General features: G+C 43.7%; 1 protein-coding gene across 1 annotated transcript in view; it reads right to left on the bottom strand.

Moving 5' to 3' along the window:
• The window catches only part of CAMKMT (calmodulin-lysine N-methyltransferase), a 406,998-nt gene that overhangs the window by 11,255 nt on the left and 380,042 nt on the right, over positions 1 to 15,701 (bottom strand). Inside the window, exon 9 of the mRNA XM_011978214.1 lies at positions 6,504 to 6,567. Coding sequence (XP_011833604.1) covers positions 6,504 to 6,567 — 64 coding nt within the window. The remainder of the gene's footprint in view (positions 1 to 6,503; positions 6,568 to 15,701) is intronic.

Below are 15,701 nucleotides of genomic sequence, written 5' to 3'. Positions count from 1 at the left end.
CACTCCCTGCCCCCAAGGGTTGCCCACACCTCTGCTGTGCCAATCACACACCACCAGGTGATCGTCCCTTGCTTGTCTCTAGACTGTGAGCCCCTCCAGGGCAGGGTTAGGTCATATCTCAGTCTATCCTGGGGGCCTGGCACAGTGACTGGCATCTGAGAGGCACTCAATAAATGTTTGCTGAATGGAACTCTCAGGGAATATCCATTCGATGTCCTCTTCTCCATTTTCAGGTCTTCACTAACTCCTAAATGGATGATTCCAAGTGGATATTGATCCACGCTGGACCTCTGAGGAACTTCATTGCTTTCAAGCTCTCCCTTACTCCAATCTACCCTTTATGCTGTGGGCAGAGTGATCTTTCTAGAAGGTACACCTGACCACACCACTGCTCAAAAACTTTCAATGGCTCGCCATTGCCATACAGTAGAGGCTGGTCTCTTCATCACAGTATTCTTGGCCATTCATAACTCTTTTTTTTTTTTTTTTTTTTTGAGATGGAGTCTCGTTCTGTCACCCAGGCTGGAGTGCAGTGGTGTGATCTCCGCTCACTGCAAGCTCTGCCTTCTGGGTTCACGCCGTTCTCCTGTCTCAGCCTCCCGAGTAGCTGGGACTACAGGCGCCTGCCACCACACCTGGCTAGTTTTTTTTGTATTTTTTAGTAGAGACGGGGTTTCATCGTGTTAACCAGCATGGTCTCGATGGCCATTCATAACTCTTTAACTTCATCTTCCTGCCCTTCCCCAACCCTAACCGCAAAACCACAGACACTCTTACACTCCAGCCAGAGCAAACTTCTTGTTGATCCCAAAACACATCATGATTTTTCTTACTCCACAGACTCAAAGTGCCCTTCTTACTATTTAAGACCAAAGTCAGACACCACTGCCTCTAGGGAAACCTTCCTCAGGCAGTCACTCTTGGTGCTTTCTCGTGGTGCCTCTTTCCTGGCACCCACCATATTGTATCGTAATTCCTGGGAGTTCAGTGCTTCAGTAGAATGAGTATCTCTCATTCTATTGAAGGCGTAAATTTGAAAGATTCACAAAACAAATAAAAATAGCACCGGGCTGTATTTTACGGTGTCTGCTATAGTTCTACCTGTGTTTTTGTTACATCTCCACAACCAGACTGCAACGTCTTTGGGGGCAGAGATTCTACCTCATGTCTTGGTATTCTCTGCTAAGCACACAGTACTGTGTATGCTGAACAGCATCTGGGTAGATATTAGAAAAGGACTTATCAGGGCTGGGCCCCTGCACTGAGGGTCTTAAAACCATCTGAGGACTCTCTATAAACTACAACCCTTGTGTCAAGGGCAATCCTACAACCGTAGGAGCTAACTTCTCACCAAGAACTAATGAGGAGTTGCTGGGTCTCTGACTCAGTAAGCAGATAAGAACCCAAGCGTCTCAGCACCATTTCAGTTCACAGTACTGATCCTATATATACAAGGCAACTGCCTTGAAACAAGCAAACAAAGAGGTTTGTACAGAGGTGGGCAGAGATGTTAGACTTTTTTTAAAAAAAGATGAGAAAGTCTCTCAGCAAAAAGAACTTGGCTGGGCATAGTGGCTTATGCCTGTCATCCCAGCACTTTGGGAGGCCAAGAAGGACTGCTTGAGCCCAGGAGTTCAAGACCAGCCTGGGCAACATGATGAAAGCCCATCTCTAAAACAATACAAAAATTAGCCAGACATGGTGGTGCATGCCTGTAGTCCTAGCTATTTGAGAGGGGGCAGGAGGATCACCTGAGTCTGGGAGTTCGTGGCTGCAGTAAGTGGTGATGGTGCCACTGTACTCCAGCCTGGGTGACCGAGTGAGACCCTGTCCCCCCACAAAAAATTGCTTTTCTAATATGAGAGTTTATGATTTACATTGATAGCACACCTTGGATATAGGCAGGACTCTGGGAATCTGGTGGTCGGTTAGGGCCAATTTCTGAAGAAGGTTAAGTGAATTCTACAGTGATATTTCTGAATTCTTGACAGTTGGTTAGCAGTGGTAACAAGCTGGATTACTGTCAATATTCTGTCCTCTGGCTCTGAGTAAACTCACCCTGTCTGGTTGGCTTGGCTCCCCTCCCTGTACCCAAAGCCATTTCAGAGGAATATTAGTAGATACCATTTGTTGGTTGTCATTTCTGGACGAAAGTTCAACTTGCAGGCTGCTGTGCCTGTATTTTAAATTACAGTTGGGTCCTCTGATACTGGACACTGCTGTTGTCATGGACTTTTAAGGAATACAATGACAGTGAGTCACCCTATCAATCATCAGTAACAAGGAGCCACTCACCAGAGGGAAAAGTGGGTCAGGGGGGTTGGGGATTGCTTCTTGGAATGGATAAAATGTGCTGATTTCATTCCTTTTTCACACCTATTCTATTGTTTTCATCTATTTGCTGGAGAGTGCCTTGTAGTGTTATGACAGGAGTTAACTATCTTTACAGTTTATTTAGACCAGCAGGTTGAGGAAAGCCTGCATTTCAGGTGGTAACAAACATTCCCTGCTAAAATTTGGGGCCTCCTGTAAAGACTTTTCAGGCACAGGTGGCTGTTTGGTTGAGGATCTAAGCTCAGCCTGGGATGTGACATCACCCCTGGGCCAAGCGAGGAGCCCACCCAGGTGGCTAAGCTCTCTCTGGGGACCTCTTTTCATTCAGAGCTCCAGTATAGAAAATGAAAGGCAGGGACACTCCCCCTCTCCATCTACTTTCTTTGCTTCTGGACCCTCTGACCCCAGACAACTGATTTGCTCAAGGTAGAAATCAACCATACTCCCCTAAATGGCAGAATTCATTTGTTCCCACAGCTTGACACTTGAACCTTCATTTCGCAGTTACTTCTGTCTTGCCAATGTAGAGTACTCTCCCCCACTCGGTGGGGACTCTCTGTAGTAAAGTGTCATCTTCGTCCAGGTAGACAATCCTCCCAGAACCAGTACAGGGCCTGCTACAGGTGTTCAGGATATATGTGCAGGGGAGACGCCGTGTGCCAATTATGTGCAGAAAGTTTCAAAGTCTAAGTCAAGAGAATCATGTCTTCCCCTCCCACCAGCATTTCTCCAGGAAAATGCTTGGAAAAAGGCCCCCATAAGGCCGGGCATGGTGGCTTATGCCTGTAATTCCAGCACTTTGGGAGGCCAAGGCGGGCAGATCACGAGGTCGGGAGTTCAAGACCAGCCTGATCAACATGGTGAAGCCGTCTCTACCAAAAATATAAAAATTAGCTAGGTGTGGTGGCACATGTATGTAATCCCAGCTACTCAGGAGGCTGAGGCAGGAGAATCGCTTGAACCCAGGAGGCAGAGGTTGCAATGAGCCGAGACTGCACCACTGCACTCCAACCTGGGCAACAGAGCGAGACTCCATCTAAACAAACAAACAAAAAAAGGCCCCCATAGTCTGTATTTACCAAAGTAACCAGAGCTAACCTCGAATAGATACTCTGAGCCAATCATGTGCATTACAGTGCATCGGCTTTTTCACACCCCATTTTACAGATGAGAAACTGAGACTTCCAGACATTAATTCAGTCAATGGCAGAGACCAGATTTGGGCCTAAGCTTTCTGCCTCCACGGCCCATGTATACTTTGTCTCTGCGAGGAGAATGTAGGATTTCAGAGCTGATAGAACTCTATGAGAGCACGGGTGAACTCCCTCATTTTCCCTCTTTGGGGAGAATGGAGCAAGAGGTGATTCCAGAGCCTGTTAGGGCCACACTGGGCCTGGAACTCAGGTGTCCCATCAACCAAGCCAGTGTCCCCCTGGATAAACATCTCATGTGGATTAACCTTGATAAGTTTTACAGCAATAAAAGAGAAGCAGCTCCCCTTAAGGAGCACCTCCTGTAAGCCAGGCACAGACCAAGGATTTACATATGTAAATATTTCACACCAGCCCACAAGGTGGGCATTAGTCTTAACTCTTGACAGGTGAGGAAACTCAGGCTCAGAGAGGCAAGGTACTTAATGTAGACTTGGGATTTGTATGCAGATTTTTCTGACTCTTTCCACCCGCTACCCTAGACCTTCAGAAACCGGGGCCACACTATGAACTTGAAGCATTTGCTGAAAGTGCAGTGTTTGCATTTGCTGGAAGTGCACAGAGAACTTGCTGTATCTTGCACTGAATCATCAAGAATTCAGGGTCCACTATGTAGCCCCCCATGTTGTTTCTCTGTGGGCTTCTTGTGACACCTTCAGCCTCTGGGCCACAAAACCATGGAAGAGTTGTCTGGGCTCAAGAGAACACTAAAACCAGCTCTAATTGTAATGGAATAAAACCTTGACCATTTTCTTAGTCTTGGACTGTATACTCAGCAGCGGGAGGTCCTCCAGAAGCCAAACAGCCAGCCCTGAAAGCTAAGAAGAAAAGTCCAGTTGTCCTCTGGATACTCCCATGCTCCTAGCCTCCTAGTCCATCAGCACAGGATGTGGGACTGGGCTCTTCACTGGCAAGCCCACATGATCCTTCTGTGGTCCATCTGGGTGGAGTCTCAGGGAGGACAAGTGCTCACCTCCCCAGACCTCTTGATGGGGATGAGGTTCCTGGGTGGTAATTTTGGTAAGTCCATCCACAACTGGGATTTCCCCTCTGGTGGTGGGCTCCTTACATTTTAGGCTAGAATACCTGGCAGCCTTGGGTATCAGCCATTCCAAGAGGGGCCTAAGTGAGGCCCCCCCACTGCCATTCTAATGCTACAGGTTAGTGTGAACCCCTCTGACTTGGCCTCATTGTTCCTCACATAGCAGGAATAAGTGCCACCTCGCCTAGGGCCCTGCCCCAACCTTCTCTAGGATAAGGGTGAGTATCAGCTGTCCGTAGGAGGGCTGCTGTCCTTGCTCAGAGGGGGCTGCCGCGTGTGGCCACACTTCAGACAGAGGGAGTGTGTTCAGGGTTTATTAGAGGGTACAGAAGAGCTGCTGGATTCCAGTCCAATCTGCATTTAGATCTATTCATAGCTTAGGCACTTTTCTATTGTAAATCATCTGAATGATTTACAGTGGATCCTAGGTAAATCATGCAAATCTGCTGCAAAATGGAGTATTTGCCACAAATGGGCTTTGAAGGGGTATTGGTGATGAGTGAAGTACTGTTTGGGCAGTGTGAGATCCGGAGTCCTTGAAAGCATTATATTTATGTATGATACATTTTCATAGAGGCTTTCATATTCAAGAACCTTGAGCCATCCCTGAAAATCCTGGTCTTGCAAATGCCCACAAGAATCACCCAAGGCCAACAGGGGTCGGGGGGATGCAGACACCCAAAATTCCTTCTTTGGTCGTCAACTTGGGTGGCCATGCAGTGGCCATCAATAGCTTGGAACATGCCCCTTCCTTGCCTCAAGATCTGCTGCCCATTTCACAGGGGGAACTGAGGAAGCCAATTGAATTGGACTAACTATCACTTAGGAAGCTATGGCTACTCCTCCAAGAGACCTATTTTAAGTTTCTGAGCTACATAGAGATAGAAAAATAAAAAGCAGCAGTGTATGGCAAAGGATGATTATCAGATTGCTCTGGGAACCACTGAAGGTTACGATAAAGATATAAAAGAAAGGTTGAAAGGTATTGGTCTGTAAGTCTCACTGAGTCAGAAGACTAGAGCGGACCTTTAAAAAAAAATACTTCAGAAACACACACACACTTCAGTGTTCTCAGATAAATATGCGTTCCTATCTTCGACTATATTAATACTGTTAACCTATTTTAAATTCCTATGGCACAGCAAGAGTCTTACATAGTTATAAGGTTTTTTTTTTTTTTTTTTAAATGCATGAGCTTTAAACTCGTTTTCTTACTTTAAATAGATGTATATTAACTCTCCGTTTAGGCTGCAGGACCTCCCAGCTTAGTTTAACAGTCCAACAAAATAAGAGTGGATACAAACTCTGTAATTTACTCACAGGCATAAATGGATATATAAATGTAAAAATGTGCACAATCTTTTATGCCATGCTTGGTTTCATTGTGACCTAATGTTTATAATACGTAACTAATGGCTTCCTTTTAAAGCAAAGGACTATTAATATACAGACTCATCTGAAGTCCTTTTCTTTAATATAAACAGAAATAAAAAGAAAAAAGTATTCTTTTGCAATAAATAAATAACCAACGAGAAAGGTTGCCATTGAAGGAATTAAAAATGACAGAAGTCAACAGAAAACTTTCAATATCATACTTCAACTTTAATATGAAGATATTGTTATCAAAGAAAAAGACTCAAGAAATTCTTTGATAAAAATAATCTCACACTATCTTTGAAGTGGTTGCATTTATTTTACTACCCACTGTGTTTCTTATCAGAAGGCCAAGGGTACGAAGTTTCCTAGTTATGATTAGGAAAGAATCTAATAGATCAGAAGACCCAATTGAAGTTGGACATAATAAGTATTAAAGTATTACATGACATTAATCCTGCCATTCCATTACTCTCTCCATCTTTGTGCACAGACTAATTATTCTGTAGCCAGTGTTCAGGAGAAAATAGAAACATACTTACCCCGGGCTGGAGTAATCTCTTTATTGCATCAACAAGGCTGGCTCTGTACTGGTCCAGAAACAGGCTGACATTGAGAAGAGAGCAGAATCCAGATTAAACTGGGTTTTCAAGTCTAATGATACTAATGGAGATAAGCACAAGGCTAATTACACATGTTTACCCAACGCTAAAAAAGAGAAATTGTTTCCTACCATTCAAGGGTCTCACTGGAGGGGGTGGGAGGGGAGAAGATATTGTGGTCAGTGTTATCCAACTAAAGCCAAGTTGTCAACATGCAATGGGCCAGGATTCACACGTGATTGGGCCATGTGTTAATGTTACAGGGACAATTTCCAAACTGCTGTTGGGGATAGCCATCTGGTTGAGATGAAGCACTCTGGCCACTTCCTGTCATTAGAGCCTAGTCTCCCTTAGACCTGGGCCCTCTGCCCACCAAGGGTGCTGTGTGGCTGCCCTCAGACAACAAACCACTAGCCCTATGACACCCAAACCATGAAATATATCTCAGGAGGTAACAGAGTTTAGTGACTAGAAACAGCACTGAGGTTAGACTCAACCTCTGACTTAGGAGTGAACAGCTACAAAAACAAAGAATAAACTCAGACAATATATCACAGAGACCATGGCAAGTCTGGATTTTCCTCTCTGGGCCTCCACATTGATTTTTTGTTTTTTTCTTTTCTTTCTTTCTTTTTTCTTTTTCTTTGAGACAGGATTTTGCACTGTCATCCAGTTACTGCAGCCTCAAATGCCAGGGCTCAAGCAATCCTCCCACCCCAGCCTCCCAAGTAGCTGGGACTACAGGTGTGCACCACCGTGCCCAGCTAGTTCTTTTTTTTTTTTTGGTAGAGACAGGGTCTCACTCTGTTGCCAGGGCTGGTCTTGAACTACTGGGCTCAAGCAATCTTCCTGCCTCAACCTCCCAAAGTGTGGGGAGTACAGGCACGTGCCACTGTACCCAACCCAGGTTAATGTTTTTATAATTCACTTTGATTTTTCATTTTCCATCCCTGATCTTTAGAGAATTTCTGTTCACGCAGATCTGCCTGTCACCTCTTTGCTTGGGTCAGTCTGACTTTGTCTTCACCAGTTATTATCTTCACCAATTAATAACTATTAATTCCCGAGTTATTATCTTGGGACACATTTTCCTTATCTGAAATTGCATGTCCCAGACCTTTGAGTTTGGGTTGCTTGCCAGTAGGTGGCAAGTTACTTAACTTGGCCATACCTGATGCTATGGTCTGAATGTTTCCCCCAAATTCATGTGCTGGAAACTTAATCCCCAATGCAACAGTATTGAGAGGTGGGGAGTTTGGCTCCTTTTTCCCCTTCTGCCTTCTGCCATGTGAGGACACTCGTTCCTCTTCTCCAGAGGATGCAGCATTCTGGGTGCCATCTTGGCAGAAGAGACCAGATGCTCACCAGACACCAAACCTGCCAGTGCCTTGATCTTGGATTTACCAGCCTTCAGAACTGTGAGAAGTACATTTCTGTTCTTTATCAATTACCCAATCTGTGGTATTCTGTCATAGCAGCAGAAAATGGACGAAGACAGCTGGATGTTTATTAAAACCAAGGAAAGGATTCTGTGGGTGGGGTTGGGGTGGGGACAGGTGAAAGCATTTAGTGCCGAAGGCACGCAGAACAGAGCCGGCTGTCAAACACCAGGGGAGTTGTCCAGCCTCTGTAGAAGGGCTCCCGGGCATTGCTAGAGCACTCTGTCAAGAGAAAGCAAAGCTGCTAGAGGCTGCCAATGATAGCTATTGATAGGGACTTCTTTTCTGAACCCCATGTTGGGATACATGATCTGATATTATGTGGGTGCAAAAGTAATTGCGGTTTTTGCCATACCTTTAATGGCAAAAACCGCAATTACTTTTGCACCAACATAGTAACTATGAACTGAGGTCATAATAACCGAGCTTAGAAAGTACAGCTGAATCTTTGAAATCTGAACAGTACTGGAATATCCAGGATGCCGAAACCATGGGGCCCGAATTGTATATACAACACCGAAAAGCAGTGATACTGTTTGGATGCTTGTCCCCTCCAAATCTCGTGTTGAAATGTGATCCCCAATGTTGGAGGTGGGGCTAGTGGAAGGTATTGGATCATGGGGGTGGATCCTTCATCCGTGTCTTGGTGAACTCCCCGTGGTAATGAGCTCACGTGAGATCTGGTTGGTTGAAAGAGCCTCTCCTGTTTCTCTCTGTTGCTCCTTCTCTCTCACCACGTGACTGCCTGCTTCCCCTGTGCCTTCTGCCATAAGGAAACTTCCTGAAGCAGAAGCAGATGCCAGCCATATGCTTCCTGTACAGGCTGCAGAACCATGAGCCAATTAAATCTCATTTCTTTATTAATTACCTAGCCTCAGGTGTACCTTTGTAGCAGTGCAAAATGGACTAATACAAGCAGTAAAGAGGTAAGGAAGAAGGGGGCACTATGCCTGTCCTTATGGAGGTTACCGTATAAAAGGGAGGTGAGCCAGGCACAAGGACATACGTTAAATACAAATGGCAGAAACACACACGTTTTAATAACAAAACAGTTAATACTTACTGAGCTGAGTACTAGGTAACAGATATCTTCTAAGAGCTTTTCATAGTTCATTTAATCCTCACATCAATCCTATGAGGTAGCTTTTACTGTTAGCATTATTATTATTATTGCCCACATTTTACAGCTAAGGAAACAGAGGCATAGAGAGGTTTGGAGTCACACAGCTACTAATCGGCAGGGCTGGGATTCACCTCTGTACCATATTGACTTCAGAGTCTGTGCTCTGAGCCACTGCTCGGTACCGCCTCTCACATCAAATTGTAATTACTCCTGAGCATGAAATAATGCACAGAAGAGAGCACTGACCAGTTTAGGCAAAAGGGGGAGGTCATCAGATGACTAGAGTTAGGCGGGATTGGTCAAGAAAGCCATCCCTGTTTACTTGCATCCATAGTGATCTCTTCTTTTTCCAAGCTCAGTACAAGGAGAGCATTTGGAAGTTCTCCCAGGTTCCTGCATTTCATTGTTGTCCTCTCATCCAGCTGCTGTGCTTCTTGAAGGCAGACAGCATCTGCGTTTCTTTCTTGTGTGTGTGTGGTTTTTTTTTTTTTTGAGACCGGGTCTCACTCTGTTGCCCAGGCTGGAGTGTGCAGTGCCGTGATCTCAACTCACTGCAACCTCCACCTCCTGGGTTCAAGCGATTCTCCTGCCTCAGCCTCCCAAGTAGCTGGGATTACAGACATGTGCCACCACCCCCAGCTAATTTTTGTTTTTTAGTAGAGACAGGATTTCACCATGTCGGCCAGGTTGGTCTCAAACTCCTGACCTCAGGTGATCCGCCGACCTTGGTCTCCAAAATTGTTGGGATTACAGGCGTGAGCCACCGCACCCGGCCTCATCTCTGCATTTCTTTTCCTCTCTCACAACATTTGGAAAAGAGCTGAGGACATAGTAGATGAAAAGGTTGATTCCTGGGGAAGAACAGCCGTGCTGTAGAGGTAGTCACTATGGTGACAGTGTACGGCTTGAGAAGTGTGTGAGACATACATCTCCAGCTTTAGAGCCATCAGTTCTAGGCTGTCTTTTGCAAAACAAGAAATAAATAAAAGGACTGTTTTCTACTTAATAAAAATGGACAATTATGTCTTTTTAAAAAGCAGGAACAGTAGGCCGGGCATGGTGGCTCACGCCTGTAATTCCGGCACTTTGGGAGACTGAGGTGGGCGGATCATCTGAGGTCAGGAGTTCAAGACCAGCCTGACCAACATAGTGAAATCCCGTCTCTACTAAAAATACAAAAATTAGCCGGGCATGGTGGCATGTGCCTGTAATCCCAGCTACTTGGGTGGCTGAGGCAGGAGAGTCGCTTGAACCTGGGAGGCGGAGGAGGAGGCTTCTGTGAGCCGAGATCGCACCACTGCACTCCAGCCTGGGCGACAGAGTGAGACTTTGTCTCAGAGAGACCAAAAAAAAAAAAAAAAAAAAAAAAGCAGGGACAGCAAAACTACATTTGAAACCTCTGAACTCAGAACACCATTTCAAATGCATTTGTTTCGAAAGTAATATGGAAAACTGTTCCATTCACAACTTGAATTTCTTCTCTAACAGTGGGTCCCTTACCTTAAGCTAGAACACTCAGCAACCTTGTGCATCAGCCATCTCCATGAGGGGCCTGAGCAAGGCCCCCTACTCCCATTTCTAATGCTGCAGGGCAGTCCCCTCTGATTTGGCCTCCTGTCTCTTCACACAGCAGCAGTAAGTACTATCTACTCTAGGGCCCTGCATCATTCTTTTTAGCTAACGGTGAGTATCAGCTGTCAGTGGGAGGCCTGCTGTCCTCAATCAGAGGGGGCTGCTGTGTGGAGCTACACTTCAGACAAGGGAGGAGCTTGGTTCAGGGTTTTAAAGTTCTGGCTTTGATGTTACTGCCATGTGACTTTGGGCAGGTCACTTCATGTGAAGCCTGTTTCCTTGTCAGTAAGCACCCACCTATATGACTATGTGGACATGAAATTAATAAGATATGTTAGTTGATAAATATTTGTTGAGCATCTACTATATACTAAGGGCAAATTTAGGCACTGGGGATTAGCTACGAATAAGACAAAGTTCCCATCCTCAAGGAGCTTCCATTCTGTCTTCATTTTGCTTTACTATTAATAGTTCCAGCACAGCATACACACAGAAGGTGCTCAATACATGGTTACTTGTGGACTGACTGGCAGATCATCACGGTCCTTGGAATCGAGGAGCTTATGTAGGGTGTTAGTTTCAATGTCCCTAAAGTGGGTGGCACATACTCCTTTGAACTGATATTGTCAAGGATGAATCCACTTTCAGGTAGGATGTTTCACCAGACTAGGTTCTCTTCCAATTTGATGATTTTCTCCTCTGAGGAGAGCAGCTTATAAGAAGTTTCCAAAAGTCATTGCTTGAGTTTCTTTGGTTACCACAGGTTCCATGGAAGGTTCTTCTATGGAAGGTTCTTCTATGGAAGGCCGCTTTGAGCAATGGAAAAATAATCCTCAGATGGGCTAGAAACCATGTCCAGAATGGAACCTCATCCCATTCCATCCATCACTCAGGATGACCTGAGTATTACCCATGGAAAGACTTTACCTTTCCTAAAACTACATTCTTAAATCTTGGAGCACAGAATGTATGTAAATTAAGTGCGACAGAAATTTGCCATTAAGTCATATTAAACAGTGATTAATAACCATTAAGAATTAATGAGAAATGAATCAAACTATAAGTAAGTCTTTAAAATGTTCACTCTTCAGGACTCTCTATTTTATTCCTTAGTGAGGTAATAATATCTTGAGGTTGCTTTTTTTTTTTTTTTTTTGAGATGTAGTCTCGCTTTGCCGCCCAGGCTGGAGTGCAGTGGTGCGATCTCAGCTCACTGCAAACTCCACCTCCCCGGTTCTGTAGGAAATATCTCTGTAGGATTATGGCTGTAGGAAAATATCTCTGTAGGAAAATACCCAGGCCTACGGGAAACCTGGCTGGTTGGGACATGCAGCATTTAAGCAAAGGACCACACTCGGTTTGTATCTGTGCATCCTAAAACTGGTAAGATTGTTAGAAAAAAATAAATAAACAGCACCTTAAGAATTTAGCTTCAAACATAACCTTATAAAGTGCTATTTCTCCTTAAAGTTGGTCAGGGTGACAAAGATGTTAACACCACAGCTTAACACACGGCACACATTCCAAACACAGTTATTTGAAAGGTAATGCTGTCTACTCCAAGTCTCCAGATCAAATGTCTCAAAATTAATTCTTTGTAGTTCCCTAATAGATCTTTATTCCAAGTAAGCTCACTTGCTACTTAGCTCTGATGCAGAATTTATAACACTTTGTAGAGTATGTCATCTGAGCAATTTCAATGTGTTTTAGTGTGAATGATATATAATCTCCTGAAAATTCACCCCTCAAATAAGTCCTAATGGGCTGAGAGAACAGCAGTAGCTTAAGTGGATCTATTAAAAAAGGCTGAGTGGGTCAGTGATGGGGACGGAGATACCATTTTAACTCTCCCTTTAGTTACTGATCAAAATACATTGGCAGTCTAGTTTGACCATGAAAGGGCGTGCACACACACACACAGACACACACATGCACACACAGACACACACACAGACACATACACACACACAGACACACACATGCACACACAGACACACATGTGTGTGCACACACACGTGCACATGCAGACACACGCACACAGACACGCACACACATGCACACATGTGTGCACACACGCACACACAGACACACACAGACATGCACACACAGACACGCACACACACACCTCTATATAATTCACTTGTGGATCAACACTTGCTTTCTTCCATTGATCAGAATCACAGATTTTCCAACAAAGGAAAGGTGCCAGACCATTTTCGTCACCTTCCTTAGAATCAGAGTTGTATGCAGACTGCAGAGCATCTGTAATTCCTCTCATAGGGAAGTTAATTAGTGCAGAGAACAAGGAGACATTTTTCTCTGTCAATAGCCACAGAAGGGAAGACCCCTATGTAATTTTCAAGGTGAAATGTGCTGAGTTAAAGTCACTGTTTTAGGTTTAACTTCAGCAAAGGAATGACCCTTCAGTATTTACCAACTGATTTTTATGAGAGCTCAGAATGATGCCATATTCTAATTTTACTTGGCTCTACCCCTTTAGTTGAGCAATCGTGGGCGATTCATGTATTTTCTCTGGGACTGAGTCTTTTCGGGTGTCAGGTGAAAGGGCTGACTATATTTGGGCTAAATATATTTTCAGATGTAAACATCTGTGAGTTGTGATTTGGAGCTATCCATGATCACAGCATCTGAAAGAAAACAAATTCTAGAGCCTACAGTATTTCCATTTTGAGGGAAAAAAAATTTCACAAAATCGGCTTAAAAATCAAACATTTTTCATCATTTAGAGTAAAGTAAAAAGGACTGAAAAGAGAGAAACAATTTAGAGTGTATAGCAAGCGCGAAACTGCTGAGAGAGCAAGCGGGGTGGGTTGCTGCAGGCCAGTGTACTTTCCGCCATTTCTTTCCAAAGTCTCGGGCTGCAGGCACACAGATGTGCTGATCGCCCTGCATACCCAGCTCAATGGGCCGGTCAGGGTATGGGTGGCATTTCAGATATGCTTTCTAAGCCTTTTGAGAATTCAAATGCACAGAGTTATTTCTATTTTTGCAGAGCTACAATAAACTGGAGGGCCGTCAACCACTGAATGAAAGCGTTCATTGGATAAAAAACATCTTACTTCCAGACCCTTAGATTATATTGTGATTGAACAGGAGTCTGGAAAGGCAGGCTTAAAATTAACAATCACTCACTATTCTAACTCAGCAAGGACCAGGCTGGACTGCATTCCAGCAGAAAGGAATCCTTATATTAAACTCAACATTAAACAAGTCAACTGAGGAACTTAATAGGCAGGTTTTTTTCTACACCTGTGGTTAAATATTCTAATATTTTGATGTTTGTCAACAGCATCCTTTTGCAGGTATGGCTGCACCTCAATTTTTCCTTCTGTTTATTTCAAAGTTGACATTTTACAAGTTATTTAGGAACTGTTGAACCATGAAACTATTTTTCATTGTCAAAAATGCTGAATGGTGAAATAATGACTAGCTTTCACAGTTTGCCTCTTTATTTTATAATCTAGTTGAGCTACTAAATTTAGTTGTGAACTAACAGACTGTCTCTTCTGGGAAATAAGTTATTTCCCCCACTGCCTACAGGTTTTTGAATGTTTGAATGTAAATATCTGAATATATGAATGATTTAAGAACATAAACATATCACCGTTTGTTGTAATCATGTGCATTTTACTTGAACCACAACGTGGGTTTGGAATAGGTTTGTGAATAGAGCTTGTTTTCATGTAAATGGGATCAAGCGGTACCACTGGTTAGCTATTCAGGGAATCAGACAATGGCACCCTTGCTGGAAATGCTTCAATAAGATTTTAATCCATGTACCTAATATTTGAACTCCGACTCTTGCTTCATATTCCTGTGGCCTAATCCAGATCTCATTGCTGACAATGACCAAAGGATGGTGTGAGACTTAATGTGATCTATTTATGTGTGGCACCTCTTTCTGACACTGAGGATTTCAGGTTTCGTCTTGGAGGTGGTGTCTAAAGAGAGCTTTCTTTTCTCTCCTGTGACATTCTTAAAAAAATGTAGCACGGTTTGCCTGCCTGCCTGCCTGCCTGCCTGCCCCTAGAAGCAGCATCCATGCAATAACTCTTACAGAGAAACACCACACCAACAGGACGTAAAGAACTCGTGGAATCCTGTGCTTCACTGCTACATGCACAACGTGCATATTAGAAATATTACTGTACTTTCTAAGTTTCTAAGCAACTTACCCATCCCCACGAATATGAAGAGAGACCATTACCAAAGCATTTCTTTTGGAAATACTATCAGCATCGCAGTGAGAGTAGCTTAATGTTTCACATTTACAAATGGGAAATTATAAACAGGCTGACATTCTGGCATTTACAACACCCAGAGGAAAAAAAAAAAAACAATTCATGCATGGAAAAGCCATTTATAAAATGAAGCCTGGTGTATTTAGTTCATTTGAAGCCATAAATTCTCACACAGCTACCAGATATGTATCTATGTGTGTGTGTATACATATAATATTGTATTATGTTATGTGTGTGTAATGTAAGTCTTAAACTGAATATGCATTATGTATATCAGTGGACATGACCCTGTTGTCGGCTAGGGAAAAAAGACTGTTTTTCAAACATGTTGTGTGGCTATTTTTAACCTGAGAACATTAATCAGAAAAGAGCTTAAATCTTACTTCCTCTGCTTTTCCCTCTGGTACAAATAGGATGACATGGTGATGACATGGTGAGAGTGTCCATAACACAAGGTATGACAAAGCCAGGCTGTTTTGATATTTGTGTAAGGGACAAATTTAACTCTAAATCTCTTGGCCAGACCTGCCTTCCCCATATAATCAGAGCCTATCCGCGTGTGACCCTCTTCTAAAGCTTCAGGAAGACGCTGCCCCTTCCCTCTTGCCGCTGCTCTCTGATCTGACTTTCATGCTTAATCTGATCTAATCCTGCCAGCATTATCTTCATCTGTGCAATGAAACCTGGAGGATTCTTTCTCATATTTGGTGAGGAAAGGCATTTACTAAATTACTTGCTCGAA

This window comes from Mandrillus leucophaeus, unplaced genomic scaffold (assembly GCF_000951045.1).
Source record: "Mandrillus leucophaeus isolate KB7577 unplaced genomic scaffold, Mleu.le_1.0 Scaffold190, whole genome shotgun sequence".
NCBI lineage: Eukaryota > Metazoa > Chordata > Mammalia > Primates > Cercopithecidae > Mandrillus > Mandrillus leucophaeus.
The sequence above is the reverse complement of the archived record's forward strand: the minus strand, read 5'-3'. Positions and strand labels throughout refer to the sequence as shown.